The sequence below is a fragment of the Mustela lutreola genome, chromosome 3, assembly GCF_030435805.1.
Source record: "Mustela lutreola isolate mMusLut2 chromosome 3, mMusLut2.pri, whole genome shotgun sequence".
Taxonomy (NCBI): Eukaryota; Metazoa; Chordata; class Mammalia; order Carnivora; family Mustelidae; genus Mustela; species Mustela lutreola.
The window spans coordinates 106,147,246-106,162,398 of record NC_081292.1 but is presented as its reverse complement, the minus strand read 5'-3'; the positions used below and the strand labels follow the sequence as shown (position 1 = coordinate 106,162,398).

General features: G+C 43.0%; 1 protein-coding gene across 5 annotated transcripts in view; it reads right to left on the bottom strand.

Moving 5' to 3' along the window:
* The window catches only part of CLASP1 (cytoplasmic linker associated protein 1), a 271,575-nt gene that overhangs the window by 119,035 nt on the left and 137,387 nt on the right, over window positions 1–15,153 (bottom strand). For all 5 annotated transcript variants that reach the window (XM_059166603.1, XM_059166604.1, XM_059166606.1 and 2 more), the window contains exons 9-10: window positions 3,704–3,856; window positions 944–1,017 (exon numbers count right to left, since the gene is read on the bottom strand). In XM_059166603.1, the coding sequence (XP_059022586.1) occupies window positions 944–1,017; window positions 3,704–3,856 (227 nt within the window). The remainder of the gene's footprint in view (window positions 1–943; window positions 1,018–3,703; window positions 3,857–15,153) is intronic.

Here is a 15,153-nt window from a genome sequence, read left to right as displayed (position 1 = left end):
ATATACCCACTAGATTGATGCCAAGGGTGGATAACCATGCTTCAAACACAGTTCTACTACAAACTCAACAGACAACTTCATGTACAGAAGAGAAAGAAGCCAGCTGGGGAACAATCTTACTCTTAGCATTATTTATAAATCTCTTCAAGTCTACTCTCTCATTTACACTCACATCTTACTAATAAGATAGGTAGGGAATAATCAGCCAAGAAGGATGCAAGCTGGGGAGGCCAAGGACTTAAGGATGAACCTGAGCCTACAATGCCAGTTATCTGATTTACACACACATGGCAACCCAGGAGCAGGTACCAAGTGATCACACGGACCTTAGTGCTACAGGAATCCAGAGCACCACATTCCATGTAGGCCGAGGGAAAGTGTTATTAGCCCCCAGTCAACAACAGATGACACTGAGGCACACAGCAGTTAAAATGTGTGAACCCCAACCTTACAAGCAAATGCTGCTTTGTCTGTTAGGTACTTAAGTGAAGCATCAGGATGGCATAAACTTGAGCTTTTCTTAATCCATTCTTTATAGCTTTTTAGACACCCAGTTCCTTGAAATTTACAACTTGTCTTAAAAAAATAAAGGCCCTAAATAAACATGCTTCTCTGTTCTCACACCTAATCTAATCATTGTTGGTTTGTTTGTTTGTTTTTCCCCCACATTTATGTGACCTAATCCACAAAATTATTACTAGAGCAAGCAAGCAACCTCTCTCCAGCTCTTACTGAAAGATCACACTGAGTCTTAACTTTTGCTCTTCATTTCAGCTATAAAAGGCACCAATTTTTCTACTGTGCAATGGCAGATCTCGTGTAGTCCTGAAAGGTAAAACTACTCACGTAGGAAGGGATTTCACGTATCACCTACTTAAAAATGGAATTCAAAGAGTCAGTCTTACCTGTTTTTTAATCAAACTCAAATACTATCCTCACTTACCTGCACAACAGGTACATCATCAAATGCTTTAATAAAGTCCTCTTCATCAACAGCACCAGCTCCTTCTTTTGCAGCTATGAAAGAGATTCATTTTTAAAACATGAACAATGTGCAGAAGGCTGGTCTGAATATACACAATCACCATTACCTATTGGGAGATTTGTGACTATCTTTCTAAAGGCTTAATATAAATTAAGAGTCCTGTGGAACTAACAAATATTACTTTTAATATCAAGATGAAATGCAATAATTCTACAATACTATATACATTAGTTTAGAGTCACTTAGAGAGACTACTTGTTAAGGAGGACATTTAGCCTTTAAAGGATATAGATGGTTTATACTGTAGTCATGCCTGAATCTTTTGAAAGGTTGCTAATAAACAAATATATAACAAAGAATTTAATTTTTCGGGGAATGAATTTGGTTTTGTTATTGGTTAGGCATCTAGCATACCAAATTTGTGAAACATTCAAATAAGTACTGAAGAATTTAACAGTCTCACTTCAACTTTTTATTAGTCTCAAAACATATTAATTTCCTTGAATGCATAACTCAATTTTTCACTTGCACATCAATAGCAACTTTCGCTCATAAAGGTGTTATAAGATGCTCTGTATACTTGAAAGTTGATTGCTGTTATTAATGATTTTTACATTGACAAGTTTGACTGCTTTTCCAGAGTTTCCTCACAGGCAAGTTATTTGATTTCTGGGGTCCCCATGGACAACACAGGGCTTTAAAGACGATTCTGGGAGCAAAAAATGTGTGTCCTCACTTTTGGTGAAGATTCCTCACACTGAGTTCACAAGCTCACTGTGGACAGATGACAGTAATGTCACACTGTGATGTGGTGCTCAGTGCCTATTTTGGTGAAAAGAACGGATTCCCTGAGCAGAACAGTCCCGAGCACTGCTCCGGTTATGTGCCGCACCACATACCCACATATGGAAGGGGACTGAGAGACAACCATGGTCCGTGAGCCCCGGAATCAGATGTAAGCAAATTCATGACTATGTTGTTAAACAAAATGGAAAAAAAGGATGAGAACGAGGCTGAACTCTCTACATAAGCTAGAGTTGGGACTTCTGGAAGGTAGAAGGGTAAGGAGCAGGAGGGGGAAAAAAGTGGTCTGATGATACAGAAATTTTCTAATCCTTGTTTGTGGAACTAATGCCTCCCAAGAATAAACTTTTTTTAATAAAAGATTAGAAAGGTTTTTCAGTGATAAAGAGGAGTAAAGGACTAATACACACTTCAACACAGATGAACCGCCAAAACACTAGGCTAAGTGAAAGAAGTCAGAGATGAAAGATTACGTGTTACACGCCTCCATTTCTATGTAATATCTAGAACGGGCAAATGCAGAGAGGCAAAAATGCAGACTGCTGATGGCCAGGGGCTGGGGGAAGGAAGAGATGGGGAGCAACTGTAAAGGGTCCGGGGATTCCTTTTGGTAGTGGAGAAGCCCTTCTGGAACGAGCCAGAGGTGGTGGCTGCACAACACTGTGAATATACTAAATGCAACTGGGCTGTTACGTTTAAAATGATTAACTTGATGTTCTATGGATTTAAACTCAATTTAAAAATATTTTTTAAAATATTTTATTTATTTATTTGAGAGAGAGAAAGTGAGAGAATGAGAGGGGAGAAGGTCAGAGGGAGAAGCAGACTCCCCATGGAGCTGAGAGCCCAATGTGGGACTCGATCCTGGGACTCCAGGATCATGACCTGAGCCAAAGGCAATTGCTTAACCAACTGAACTACCAGGCGGCCCAAAAATATTTTTTAAGGCATCAAAAAAATTAAAAAGATAGAATACCAATAAATGCAAAGCTTTTCCTTCTGCCATTTCCGCGGTGTGAACATCCCTGTCAACCATCAGCACAGCTCTTTAACACTTATGAAGAAGCTAGTGGCAGAGGCACTGCAGGGACACTGAACTGGACTGAGGAAGACCCCAACAGTCTAGGGCCAGTGCAGAAGGCCAGGAAGACCACCAGAAGAAGACAGCATTCTAGGGTCAATCCTTACCCCAGTTCTAATTTATTTAGCACATTCAGCCAAGTTCAAGAGCCCAATGTTAACAAGCAGAACAGGTCTAAAAACAATGGCTATACAATTTGAAGTAAAAAGAAATTTGCATGTCAACTTAAAAATGTGACAGCAAAATGTAAGTGGTATATAACAAGAACTCAAACTATCTAAATTGGGGGGTGGCAGAAGAAGGATTTAGAAGAGGACATCTTTGTAAATCAATGTTCAAAGATTGGGGAGCTCATCTCTACCATTTATTGTGGTCAACATCTATACTGGTCTCATAAAGATCAGCAGTACTTATAGAGACAAAATACATTTTAAGGACAGAAGGCACACCATCTGACTTCTGGACAGTCTCAGTGTAGCAAAGTTGGCAAAAAAAAAAAAAAAAGGCCCCATGGTAATTTCTGGCACTGCTGGAGCCCCATATCTGAATAAAGCCATAACGGCACACTCCTGCTCTGTCTCCGAGCTCTATGTTGTTAAACAAAATGGAAAAAATTTTTTAGTAATATTCTAAAACAAAATACATTTTTTAGTAATATTCTCCCACAGGCTCCCCCATACCAAACATTGCAACACTAAGCAAGCAGAAATTTATTACCAACAGAATTACTTTACTCCTGAAGGACACAGAAGGCAAGCACCATGTTCATCTGGTTTTAAATGCAGACAGAGCCAACCCCCCCCCCCACAGCACCCCCAGGGGGCTGGTTTTACCTGAAGACTTGGATCCCAGAGTGGATGACCCAAGCCGGCGGGTGGTCCCCATTCCAACATTTCTCCGTGAGCTGGGCGGAGCTTTGGATGATGTAGAACTAGCAGAAGAAGGTCTATTACCATCCACAGAATCTTCATCATCAAAATTTTTATCTGAAGAGTAAGCAGAGAAATCACTGTTTTTTTTTTTTAAAAAAAAAAAAGGTACTTTTTCACCCAAATGTAAAACAAACTAGCCTTAGAGAGATGAAAGGTGTGCCTAACTCTTGGGATCTGAGGTGCCAGTGCAGGGTCTTAGCTAAGTCCCGAATGCAGATATAAATATCACGCTCACTTTCACGTATCTAGAATGCTCTCCTGCTCCAATTTCGGAAAACAGAGAAAACATAAAGAGGAAAACAATCTCTTAAAAAACCACCACCTAAAAACAGTTACTTTAACATTTTGGCATATTTCTGACAATTCTTGCACACATTTTTTAGGAACACCTGACACAAGGCTACCTATCATTTGGTATTTTGTTTATTTTCAAATATGTGCATTTTTCCATGTGATGAAATATGCTTCATAAACACTGTTTTAATGGTTGCAGGGTACTCTGTAATGAAAAAATGGCAGAAATGAAACACTCTTGTTGTTAGGCATTCTAATATGTCACCATTAGAAATAAAGTTGCAACAAACACCTTGCTACTTGCATTTTTGTTTAACTTTTTAACACTTTTAAGAAAGGGGGGAAAAATACCCTAGAAGCAATACCTGCAGGGTCTAAGAGTATTAAAGTTTTTAGTATACACTGTCAAACTTATTTTCAGAAAGGTGATGTGTTTTTTTACTGGAAGGTCAAAGAAGTGCCTATGTTGTCACACCCTTGCCAACACTAAATACTATCATTTTTATTTTTATTTATTTTTTAATAGCTAGCCAACTTATAGTACAATCATTTTTAAATGTCAATCAATTTGACAGGTGAAAAAAACACCTCCTCCTCAATGTTTCATTTCTCTTTAAGTGGGGTTGAGCACTGTTTCTTCAGCTCATTAACTTCTAAAATTTCTAAGCATCAGTGGATCCAAGGAATATTTCTCAGGTTGCATTTAAAATTAGAAAGAAAAAGAAAATTAAAAACAACTTTGGGCTTTTAAAAATCAACATATTTAGAAACAAGATTTGGATGACACAAACTTAAAGCTATCATGGCGCACTACACAGAATACCATGGGTTTCCACAGCATCTGTGAGTCATTCAGCATCTGTGAGTCTTAGTCACTCTAAACTAAGAACCAAAGAGTAATTAAAAACAACAACTAAAAGAAAACAAACATCTGTGGCTGGTAATATTCATAATTTCTGAATAAGGGCACCAGATCTTTACCAGTACATCTGAAGCAAATAATTGCTGACCAGAAAAAACAAACAGCAACCTGTTTCCTTGATCTGGTCGCTTCTTGGCTCAGTTATCAACAGCCGAGTCTTATGTCTATTTAGGAGTCTACTGTTCTCACAACTATCAACAATCCACTTCCAAATATATGGCTTCTTTCATTCCACACTGGTGGGAGGTATGGCCCATCCTTCTACATGCATATCCTTGTGCAAATTAGCCTCCTTCAAACATGCCTTTACAGTTCCCAGATTTCCCAGATCAAGAAATCCTCTTTCACAGGTGGCCCTTGAAAGCCACACATCCCCTACTGATTCAGAAGTTCGGTGGTCTCTCAGCACAGACTTCCCACATGGAATCAAAAGGTGATTCCTGAACTGCAAGCACATTAACGAGGCCATTCCCAAGAGGAAAACTACGTGTGACGTGAAGGACAAGAGCACCCCAAAGGAAAGGTCACCCACTGAGCACTGCCAATATTAGCAGTGACAAGGACTGCTCTCAGCCCATCTGCCCTCAGGGGAGCTCTAATCATTATTCTTGTCAGAACAGGAACAGTAACAGTTTCAGTCTGTGGGAAAGGGGCAGAACGAACAGGGGAAGCACTATCATGCTTCACAGGGAAATTCAGGTCAAGTCTGTTTAGTTTTTCGAACATGGGCAGGCATGCCTTGGAGAACTGCATTCACTTGGTGAGAATTATTTTCAATGGGCAGATGTCACTGGAATTCCTGGAGTTTCTACCAGAGCAATGACTGCCTATCAAGGACCAGCCAGACTCAACCACTTTCAGCAAACAGCCAGAAACCAGAGTCCATAAAACAACTATTTCAGACGGGGCAACAGGCAGTGCAGAACGGTGAGCCCCGAGAGAGAGAAACAAGGTGAGCTACACAGTCACCCAACTTCCTGCCCGGACACAATTTCCAGGCCACCAAGTACTGGGAAGGAGACCCCAAACTGAACCTAGAAGCCCTGCTAAGTTGAGAAAATGAAGATCATCAGACTTCAAGGAGGCAGAGGGGGCTGGAGGGTAGAGGCAGAGTGCTAGGAAAGAGGAAGCTACACAGAGAGCTCTAGAAATGCACTGACTCGTAGGCCATGCGTGCAGGAATGAAATTCCACACACAAGGCAGGTGAAAAATGACCAGGAAGCTACAAACTGAACAAGTTCCAGTGTCTGCACAAAGTAGGAAGGTGTTTGAGCACCGGAGCAGAATGCTCTTGGAGACTCGCCCAAGGTATTCACTGAGACCCTGAGAGGGCAGGCCTTGGTAGAAGGGCTGAACTATTTTCTGGAAAGAAGGCTACACTACACCGGACCTATCAGAAGTTCAAAAGAGGCCTCCAGGGGTTAGACAGACATGCTAGTAAATTAAGGCTCTGCCAAAGTAAAGCATAACATTTTTTTAAGGAACATTGGGCTCCCTGCTGGGCGGGGGAACCTGCTTCTCCCTCTGCCAATCCTCTACCTCTCCCCAGCTCCTGCTCATGCTTTTTCTCGCTATCTTTCTCCCTCTCTCAAATAAGTAAAATCTTTTTCTAATAAAAGATTCAATTATTTTCATGCGACCTCTATACTAACAAGAAAGTTAACTCGGGGCACCGGGGTGGCTCAGTCGACTAAGCATCCAACTTTCGGTTTCGGCTCATGTCATCTCAGGGTCATGGGATTGAGTCCTGCATCGGGCTCTTCACTCAATGCAGAGTCTATTTGGGATTCTCTCTCTCCCTCTCCTTCTGCCCCCTTCACCCCACCCTGGCTCATCCACACACTTGCTCGCTCTCTAAAATAAATAAATAAAGCTTTTAAAAGAGAGAGAGAGAGAGAGAAATTCATGGGGCACCTGGGTGGCTTAGTCATTAAGCGTCTGCCTTCAGCTCAAGTCATGATCCCAGGGTCGTGGGATCCAGCCCGCATCTGGCTCCCTGCTTAGCAGGATGCCTGCTTCTCCCTCTCCCACTCCCCTTGCTTGTGTTCCCTCTCTTGCTGTGTCCCTGTCTGTCAAATAAATAAAATCTTGTGGGGGGGGGGGGGGATTCGTATGTCCTAATGGAATTAGAAATTCCAAAATTGTGGAAAGGGAAAAAAATTGCAGAAAGGGAAAAGAATGTTATTTGTTTTTCAGATTAGCAGTTGAACACACTGCTTTTATTTAATTCCTTTTTTCCCACACTGCTCTACATTAAGACACTTCACCTGAAAAGGCACTTGGAGGGGTAAAAGCCAACTGAGCCTATTACTTGAAAGCTAACACAAAGTAAGTTTGTTTCATGTTTACCAGCTTTCTGAAGACCCAGAAAAATTAAAATCAAATTAAAAAGGTTATTCCCGGGGCACCTGGGTAGCTCAGTGGGTTAAGCCGCTGCCTTCGGCTCAGGTCATGATCTCAGGGTCCTGGGATCGAGTCCCGCATCGGGCTCTCTGCTCAGCAGGGAGCCTGCTTCCCTCTCTCTCTCTCTGCCTGCCTCTCAGTCTACTTGTGATTTCTCTCTGTCAAATAAATAAATAAAATCTTTAAAAAATAAATAAATAAATAATAAAAAGGTTATTCCCTCTGAAAAGTACCGAATTTCAACCAACTAGGAAACTCCCTTACATAGAACATGCTATTCTTCCACTGGGGAGAGAATCTGTGTCTGCACCTGACTGTGGTTGGAGGGGATCCACTCTGGATGCAGCCCCGAAGTCCCAGGTTCCAACAGATTTTTCTGTTTCTCAACTAAGCAACCCATACTTAACTCTACTCATCACTGAAATCCTATTTTCTTTACGGTTTTCAGCTAAGCAAACAAATGTTAGGTTATAGCCTCTTTTTCTAGACCTTTAAGACCAAAAAATGTGTGAAAACCAGCATTTTTAACTATGCTTACTTGTGCCATTAACATCAGTTTAATAAAGTTTTTCACACTGTAGGATATCTGTTACACAGGAAATGGACAGTGTAATCCAAGTCTTGTAATTCCAAGTTCTAGACACGGAACTTGAAGGCTTGTCTTTTTTTCTGTCGTACAGAAGGGTAAGTTTTCCCTGAGCCCAAAGGAGTAACTGATTCTATCTCTAGCCACCACCGCAAAGACCGTCATCTAAGAGTCACTATTCTCATCTGACAGTCTAGAGTAGAAACCTGGGCCTTCAGGTCCCAGTCTTTTAATCCTTTAAATCACCTGGGCTCCCTTCCCACTTTTACAGCACTGGGACAACACATCTTTAAATGACCAGAGTGACACTGTGATCTTTATCCAACTCTCCATCAATTCATTCCTAGCAACCCAGTTAGTAGGCACAGTGGCATGAAAACAGCAAAACAGCATGCTGAAAAGGGCTACAGATATAAAATACATTTTAAAACACAGAAGAGATAGGACCCTTTGAAGAAACCAAAGGCCAGAGAACAAACAGAGTCATCCGTGGACCCAAAAGCAAACCAGCAGAATTCTAAGCAGGCCTGTGAACATGTCTTGCACAAGTCTTGAACTGTGGAAAAGGTGCTGAGTGGAGGCTAGAGAGTGACCATGGCCAGCCCGGAGGGCAGAAGCAGTCCATCAGCCTCAACTGACTCAGGCCCTGAATTCCCTGGGCAAGTCCTCGCAGGGCCCCAGCAGCCTCGGAACTGAATTTTAACCAAGCCAAACAGGGAAGGATATAAAGCAGCAAGCCACAGTCATATTCTATGGGTCAAATATGATTAGAGGGGTGACTGGGTGGCTCAGTTGGTTATATGTCTAACTCTCAGATTTGCCTTAGGCAGTGATCTCATGGGCTGTGAGATCCTGAGATCGAACCCCACCTTGGATATGGTGCTGACTGGGGGATCTGCTTGAAGATTCTCTCCCTTTGCCCCTCCCCCAACTCACATACACATTCTCTTTCTCTCAAATAAATAAATAATCTTTCCCACCAAAAAGATCAGAAAGACCATTATATATACCATCATCACTACAGCTTTGGGTCCAGGGATCATAGAGAAAACAGATCGGTCTACAGACAAGACTTCAGGACACCTGGGTCGCTCAGTAGGTTAAGTGTCTGCCTTTGGTTCAGGCGATGATCCCAGGGTCCTGGGACTGAGTCCTGCAACACATCGGGCTCCTTGCTCAGTAGGGAGCCTGCTTCTCCCTCTGCCTATTGCTCCCTCTGATTGTACTCTTGCTCACTTGTGCTCTTGCTCTCTTGCACATAAATGAAAAATATCTTAAAAAAAAAAAAAAAAAAAAAAAAACCAAGTCTTCAAGTTTGGTGTCTAGAACCTGGTATTACAAGACTTGGATTACACTGTCCATTTAGAAAACGTATACACTCATTCATGAGGACAAACAAAATGTCACAGAAACTAAGAAACGTCTGTTCCATCGTCCATCAGCCAGGAGGGCAAGAACCTAAACCACAAAGCTTTTCCTCTCTTTTCTCCTAAGGCAGGCTTTGACTAGTGGCAATGGGGAGGAAATGTCTCATTTTCTAAAGCAAAGACAACTAACTCTCTGTTTCACTGCATTAGGGTCACTTTGTGGAAGCAGATATTCCCAACAGGCTTGCAGATTCACCCACTCCCCTGTTACCGAAATTCTCCTCCAAGGGAGTTAGTAATGTGGCAGCTTAGTAACCAGAATATAATTAGCATTCCCAAAGAGGCTGCACAGAGACATAATAATAAGCCCAAAGACTGGCAGCTTTCGTAAATATCCCCAAATTTCTTCCTTTTAATTGTTCACAGATCCAAGGCTTTACTTTCTGCAGTCTTGCCTGATATGCCCAACATATTCCTGTTTACTCCTGAAAACATTAGTCTACTGCTGGCTGCCCCTCTGAATTCTTGCCCTGCTCCATCCAGAAAGAGCTGACTGTGCCCCTCTCCGTGCTACATGGCCAGAAGTGTGTCTTTCACCTCATCCCACCCTGTAACTATGTGCCAGAACCTGTGTTTGGTGCTCTGCATATTCTCATCAAATCCTCCTGAAAACTCCACTCTTAAAGGTAGAAAATACTTAACACGCCTAGGTATAATACCCAGGGCCTGAAGTCATGAGGCTAACTAAAAGGTGAAGAAGCCAAGATTCAAGTCCATTTCTGCCTGACTTAAGATCCTCTAATCTGAGTCACGATAATAATAATAATTTTAAAAAGGCAATCTGCATAAACTGGCCACTTCTATGGGCTAAGCACTGTGCTAAGTTAAGTGCTTTCTGTGCATTATTTATTTCTTATAACAGATGTTTGCTTATTTAAGAAAACTACTCAAGATAATTTCTTAAACACAGAATCATTACTAAATATCTCTTACAAACATACACATAAAAATCCTCAACAAAATATGAGGCAAACCAAATCCAGCAACAATACAAAGAATTATCATCATGGCCAAGTGGGACTTATCATACCCAGGAATGTAATGCTGCTTTAATTATAAAAATTAATTAATTTAATACATTCTATTAATGGAATAAAAGACAACAACATGCTCAACAGATGCAGCAAAGTACTGGCCAATAATCAAAACAAAATCGTGCTAAAAACACAACAGATATTAGAAGGGAACTCATAAAGAACATACTATTAACATCATATCTAATGGCAACAGAATTGATGCTTTATCCCTAAGATCAGAACAAGACAAGATGCTTGCTCTTGCCACTCTTACTCAACACTATACTAGAGGTTCAAGCCAAGGCAATTAGTAAAGAAGGAAAAAAAAATCAAGATTAGATAGGAAGAACTGAAACTGTCTCTGTTCACAGATGGCATAATCTTATATGTAGAAATTGTAAAGAATTTATTTAAAACTATTAGAACTAATAAATAAGCTCAGCATGGTAACAAGATATAAGACCAATACAGAAAAATCAATTTCTATACATCACCAATGAATGATACAAAAATGATAGTTAAGAAAACAATTCAATCGACAGTAGCATTAAGAGGTGTAGGCTGAAAACTACATAACATTGTTAAGAAAAATTAAAGACCTAATAAATGAAAAGACATCCCATGTTCATGGATCTGGAGATGTATAAAAAGTTACTTTTCTCACTAGCCAAACTACAGTTCTTGCCCATTTGTCCTCACTGGCTTTTAATTTTAAGCAAAGCTGGATGGTGCCTAGAGAGGCATGGAAGTGCAAGCCACACTGTATGAATGGGGTAGCAGGGCAAACGACTGCTTCCCTTCTTAGTTTCCGTATTCCTCCTTCAAAATATGCAGAGTGGCATAGGTGTATCCCCTCACAAGTTCAGCAAATATGAACCAGCATCAAGCAGGATCAGTCCTTTAATGACGCTCTGTGAGAATACCCTTCAATATCCATATCCTGAACCGAAAGTCCCATTCTCCTCCACCATTAATAAAATTAAGAAATGCTTTTGTCAGAGTGCAAGGGATATAACAAGCTTTAACCGGCTGGAAACGTTGGCCTATTTCATAGTATAAAATGGAAATGCACAATGGAAGCTATGGAGGGGCCACACCAAGTGCTACTCCTGCCCCTTCGGCATCAGTAATCCCCTCGCCACCACCGGAAAGGCGAACCTGAAACCCCATCAAGCGTTACAGTGAGGGATCCCTTTCTACTCCTTCAGCCAAGAACTTGCTGCCAGAAAGCTCTGCTGGCATTTAAGATTATCTCAGCCATGACATCCTTAGTGCAGATAAAGCTAGAAGAGACAGGACAAAGAGGCAAACATTCTTTTAGTTTAACTCCTCCTTTCCAAAGGGAACTAAAAGGGGAAAAAGCTGGGGAGAAGACAGGCAAGGACAGCACTATCAGAAACTGGAGAGGGGGGACACCTGGGTGGCTCAGTTGGTTAAGCAGCTGCCTTCGGCTCAGGTCATGATCCCAGGGTCCTGGGATCGAGTCCCACATTGGGCTCCTTGCTCGGCAGAGAGCCTGCTTCTCCCTCTGCCTCTGCCTGCCTCTCTGTCTGCCTGTGCTCGCTCACTCTCTATCCCTCTGTCTCTGACAAATAAATAAAATCTTTAAAAAAAAAAAAAAGAAAAGAAAAGAAAAAAGAAACTGGAGAGGGAAACCAAGGGTAAGGAGGCCATGAGGCAAACCTCCACTGGTACCTGTTTCTTAGAAGCCCCGGGGGGAGCGAAACGTGCACATTGGGGAGGAAGTGACAAGTGCCTTCTGCAGGTGCAGATCAATGCTCATTCCTTCTTTCAGACAGAAAGGGTTTTGACCACCGCTCTCTGGTTTATGAGCAGGTAACGAGCCGGCTCAGAAGAGAAGTACGGATATGAACAACAGAGAGGCCCAAGGATGATTTTGTGGGAGAGGAAAGGCAGGGCTGGCAGTGAGCCTGCCCAAAGGCGGGGCCAGCAGTCACAGGCCTGTACTTTTTCATTAAGACTAATCTCAAGGTTTAGAAAGAAAATGGAAATACACTTCTGTTTTCCTACCTGTGGAAGAAAAGGGGTAACAGTGCCTACCTACAGCGAGCATCCAAAGTGTTTCCTGCTCAACCCAACCCTGTCTTGCCCGGAGAGTAAAGAGCCAGTCTTGGGTGACCAGCCGTCTCCCACTCCCCTCTAGGAGTGACCTCAGCGCTGCCTCGGGGAATGGGCGAACCCAGGCGTGGCCAAAGCTTCAGGACTCCGTTCGGGCCATAGCAGTAATTAATTCTGAAGCCAATCTCTTCTGAACTGGGGCCGTGTAGCTACAAGCCCAGAAGTGCTGGAGCCAACCACGTGGAGGGAAGCAAACCAGAAGGAAGCAGAGCAAGAGATGGAGAGAGAGCAGGAAGGGCAACACCACGCCGGCACCCCAGAGACACAGTGAAACCTCTCCAACACCCAGTCCCAGGGGCTGGTGACTTCCCTTCCCCATTCACAGTGGGGTTTCTCTTGCACTTGCAACCCAGAGTATCCCTTTGCTAGATTAAAGATCTCCTGCCGATCACACGATATATGTAAAGACAGAAAAGCCATGGGCCCGCAGCAAATGGCAAGTATGTACACACTTTTGTGTTATGCCAGGAGTACAAGGAGCCGGCCCTTCAAACACATGTGGACGGGGCCGAAGAACTGGGAACAGATTGGTGCTTTGTTTTGTTTTGTTAAAAGATTTTATTTATTTATTTGACAGAGATCACAAGTGGGCAGAGAGGCAGGCGGGCGGGGGGGGGGGGGGGGGGTCCGAGGAAAACAGGCTCCCCGCGTGAGCAGAGAGCTCGATGCGGGGCTCGATCCCAGGACCCTGGGATCATGACCTGAGCGGAAGGCAGAGGCTTTAACCCACTGAGCCACCCAGGCGCCCCAGATTGGTTGTTTTTTTTTTTTTAAGTTACATATTTACTTAAGTAATCTCTACACCCCATGTGGGTCTCGAACCATAATCCCCAAGATCAAGAGTTGCTCTTCCAACTTAGCCAGCCGGACGCCTCAGGAATAGACATTTTAAAAGGATTTATTTATTTGACAGAGAGACGGCGGGGGGGGGGGGGGGGGGAGCAGGCAGCGGCGGGCAGAAGTAGATGGAGAGAGACTCTCAAGCAGAGTCCCTAACTGCGTAGGAAGCTTGACATCGGCTTCACCTCCCAACCCACGAGATCACAACCAAAACCAAGAGTCAGGCACCTAACTAACTAAGCCACCCAAGTGCCCCCAGGAGAAGATTTTTTTTTTTTAAATGCTCTTAAGAGGCATACAGCAATGGAGGTTATACAACAGAGAAAAACTACATGGGCATTTCTGAGAAAGGGAAGGCCCGGTCAAACCACCTTCCCTAGAGCTGGCTCCAAAAGCAAAAGATCCAGCTGCCCGCCTGTCAAGATGCCTTGGGGACAGTCTCAACAACAGTCTTGTCAGGGTCACAGGAAAGAAATTAGGCGTTTATAAGGAAGAGAAAATAAAGGTAAATTAGGGCTATGCCTCTGCTAAGTGGTATCAATTTTTTAAAATTGCCTCTTTGTAATTTAGGAGTTCAAGTCCAGGGCACAGGGTCAGCTGAGAGGTGGTTTGGTCTCGAAGTAATCCCTCTGTCACTTCTAGAATGAAACTGGATGGATGCCCAGAAGCATCAACTTCCTCTCACTGGAGGCCCCTGGAGGGGATACCTCTTCTGAATACAGAGAACACAGCACCTGCATCCTCCTTCAGCTCTTCAGCACTTACTTACCAAGCATGACAGTGTGCCAGGCGCTCTGCTGGGAACTGAAATGCAGACAGGAAAGTCGTGGTTCTCACTCGAGAGCTCACAGTCCAGTTCAGGGAACAGACACACAACCAGAGGCTGTTATGAGTCCGTGTGATGTTTTGCTAAAGGAGTACACAGGATCTCCAAACAAATACAAACAAGAGAACACAGAACAGGGCCGAATAAACTCAGAAAGGATCCACTGTGCCCGCCTATGAACCCCATGACATGAGTCATTCTATTACTCGTGTCCAGTCTCGAGGTACTCAACAATGACCGAGGATGGGAGATGTTTTCAATGTGCACAAACCTGACATCATTCAGGAACCCCTCGGATTACCATGCTCAGTGAATATACAGTGAGAACAAATTCCAAAGATGACTCCTGGGCAAATGAAGGACAGGCAAGGAATTTCCAACAGGAATAATGAACTAACGAGCCAGTTGTTTTCTGCATACTCCAGGGTTCAGAAGCGCCACTACTCTGAGACTGGCCCTATCTTGAACACCAAGGAGCAGAGGAGTGAAGGCGAATGACCCCAGTCGTGCCCCACAGTTAGGGTTACTGAATTTAGTATCTCTTGACCAATCTGAAAGCCTAATTTAAATGAACACCCTGTTAATACTATACCTTCCCGAGATAAAAGAAGCTACGGCAACACAGCAATAATCAGGTACAGATCAATCTTGAAGAAGAGTATCTCCCAACACACCTCACAAAGACTATAAACTCACCCCAGGAACCAAACCAAAAGGAAGGGAACACAAAGAGACTGCTAATATCCTGAGCATCAAAGACATCCCCAGAGGGGAAATTAGGGAAGATGGGAATAAGCTACCCTTACTGCTGGAACAGCAAGCCACTGAGCTCTGTGAACACTTGACCTGACTCCATATTAACATCTTCGGGTGAGCCAGGATTCTCGGGCAGACTGA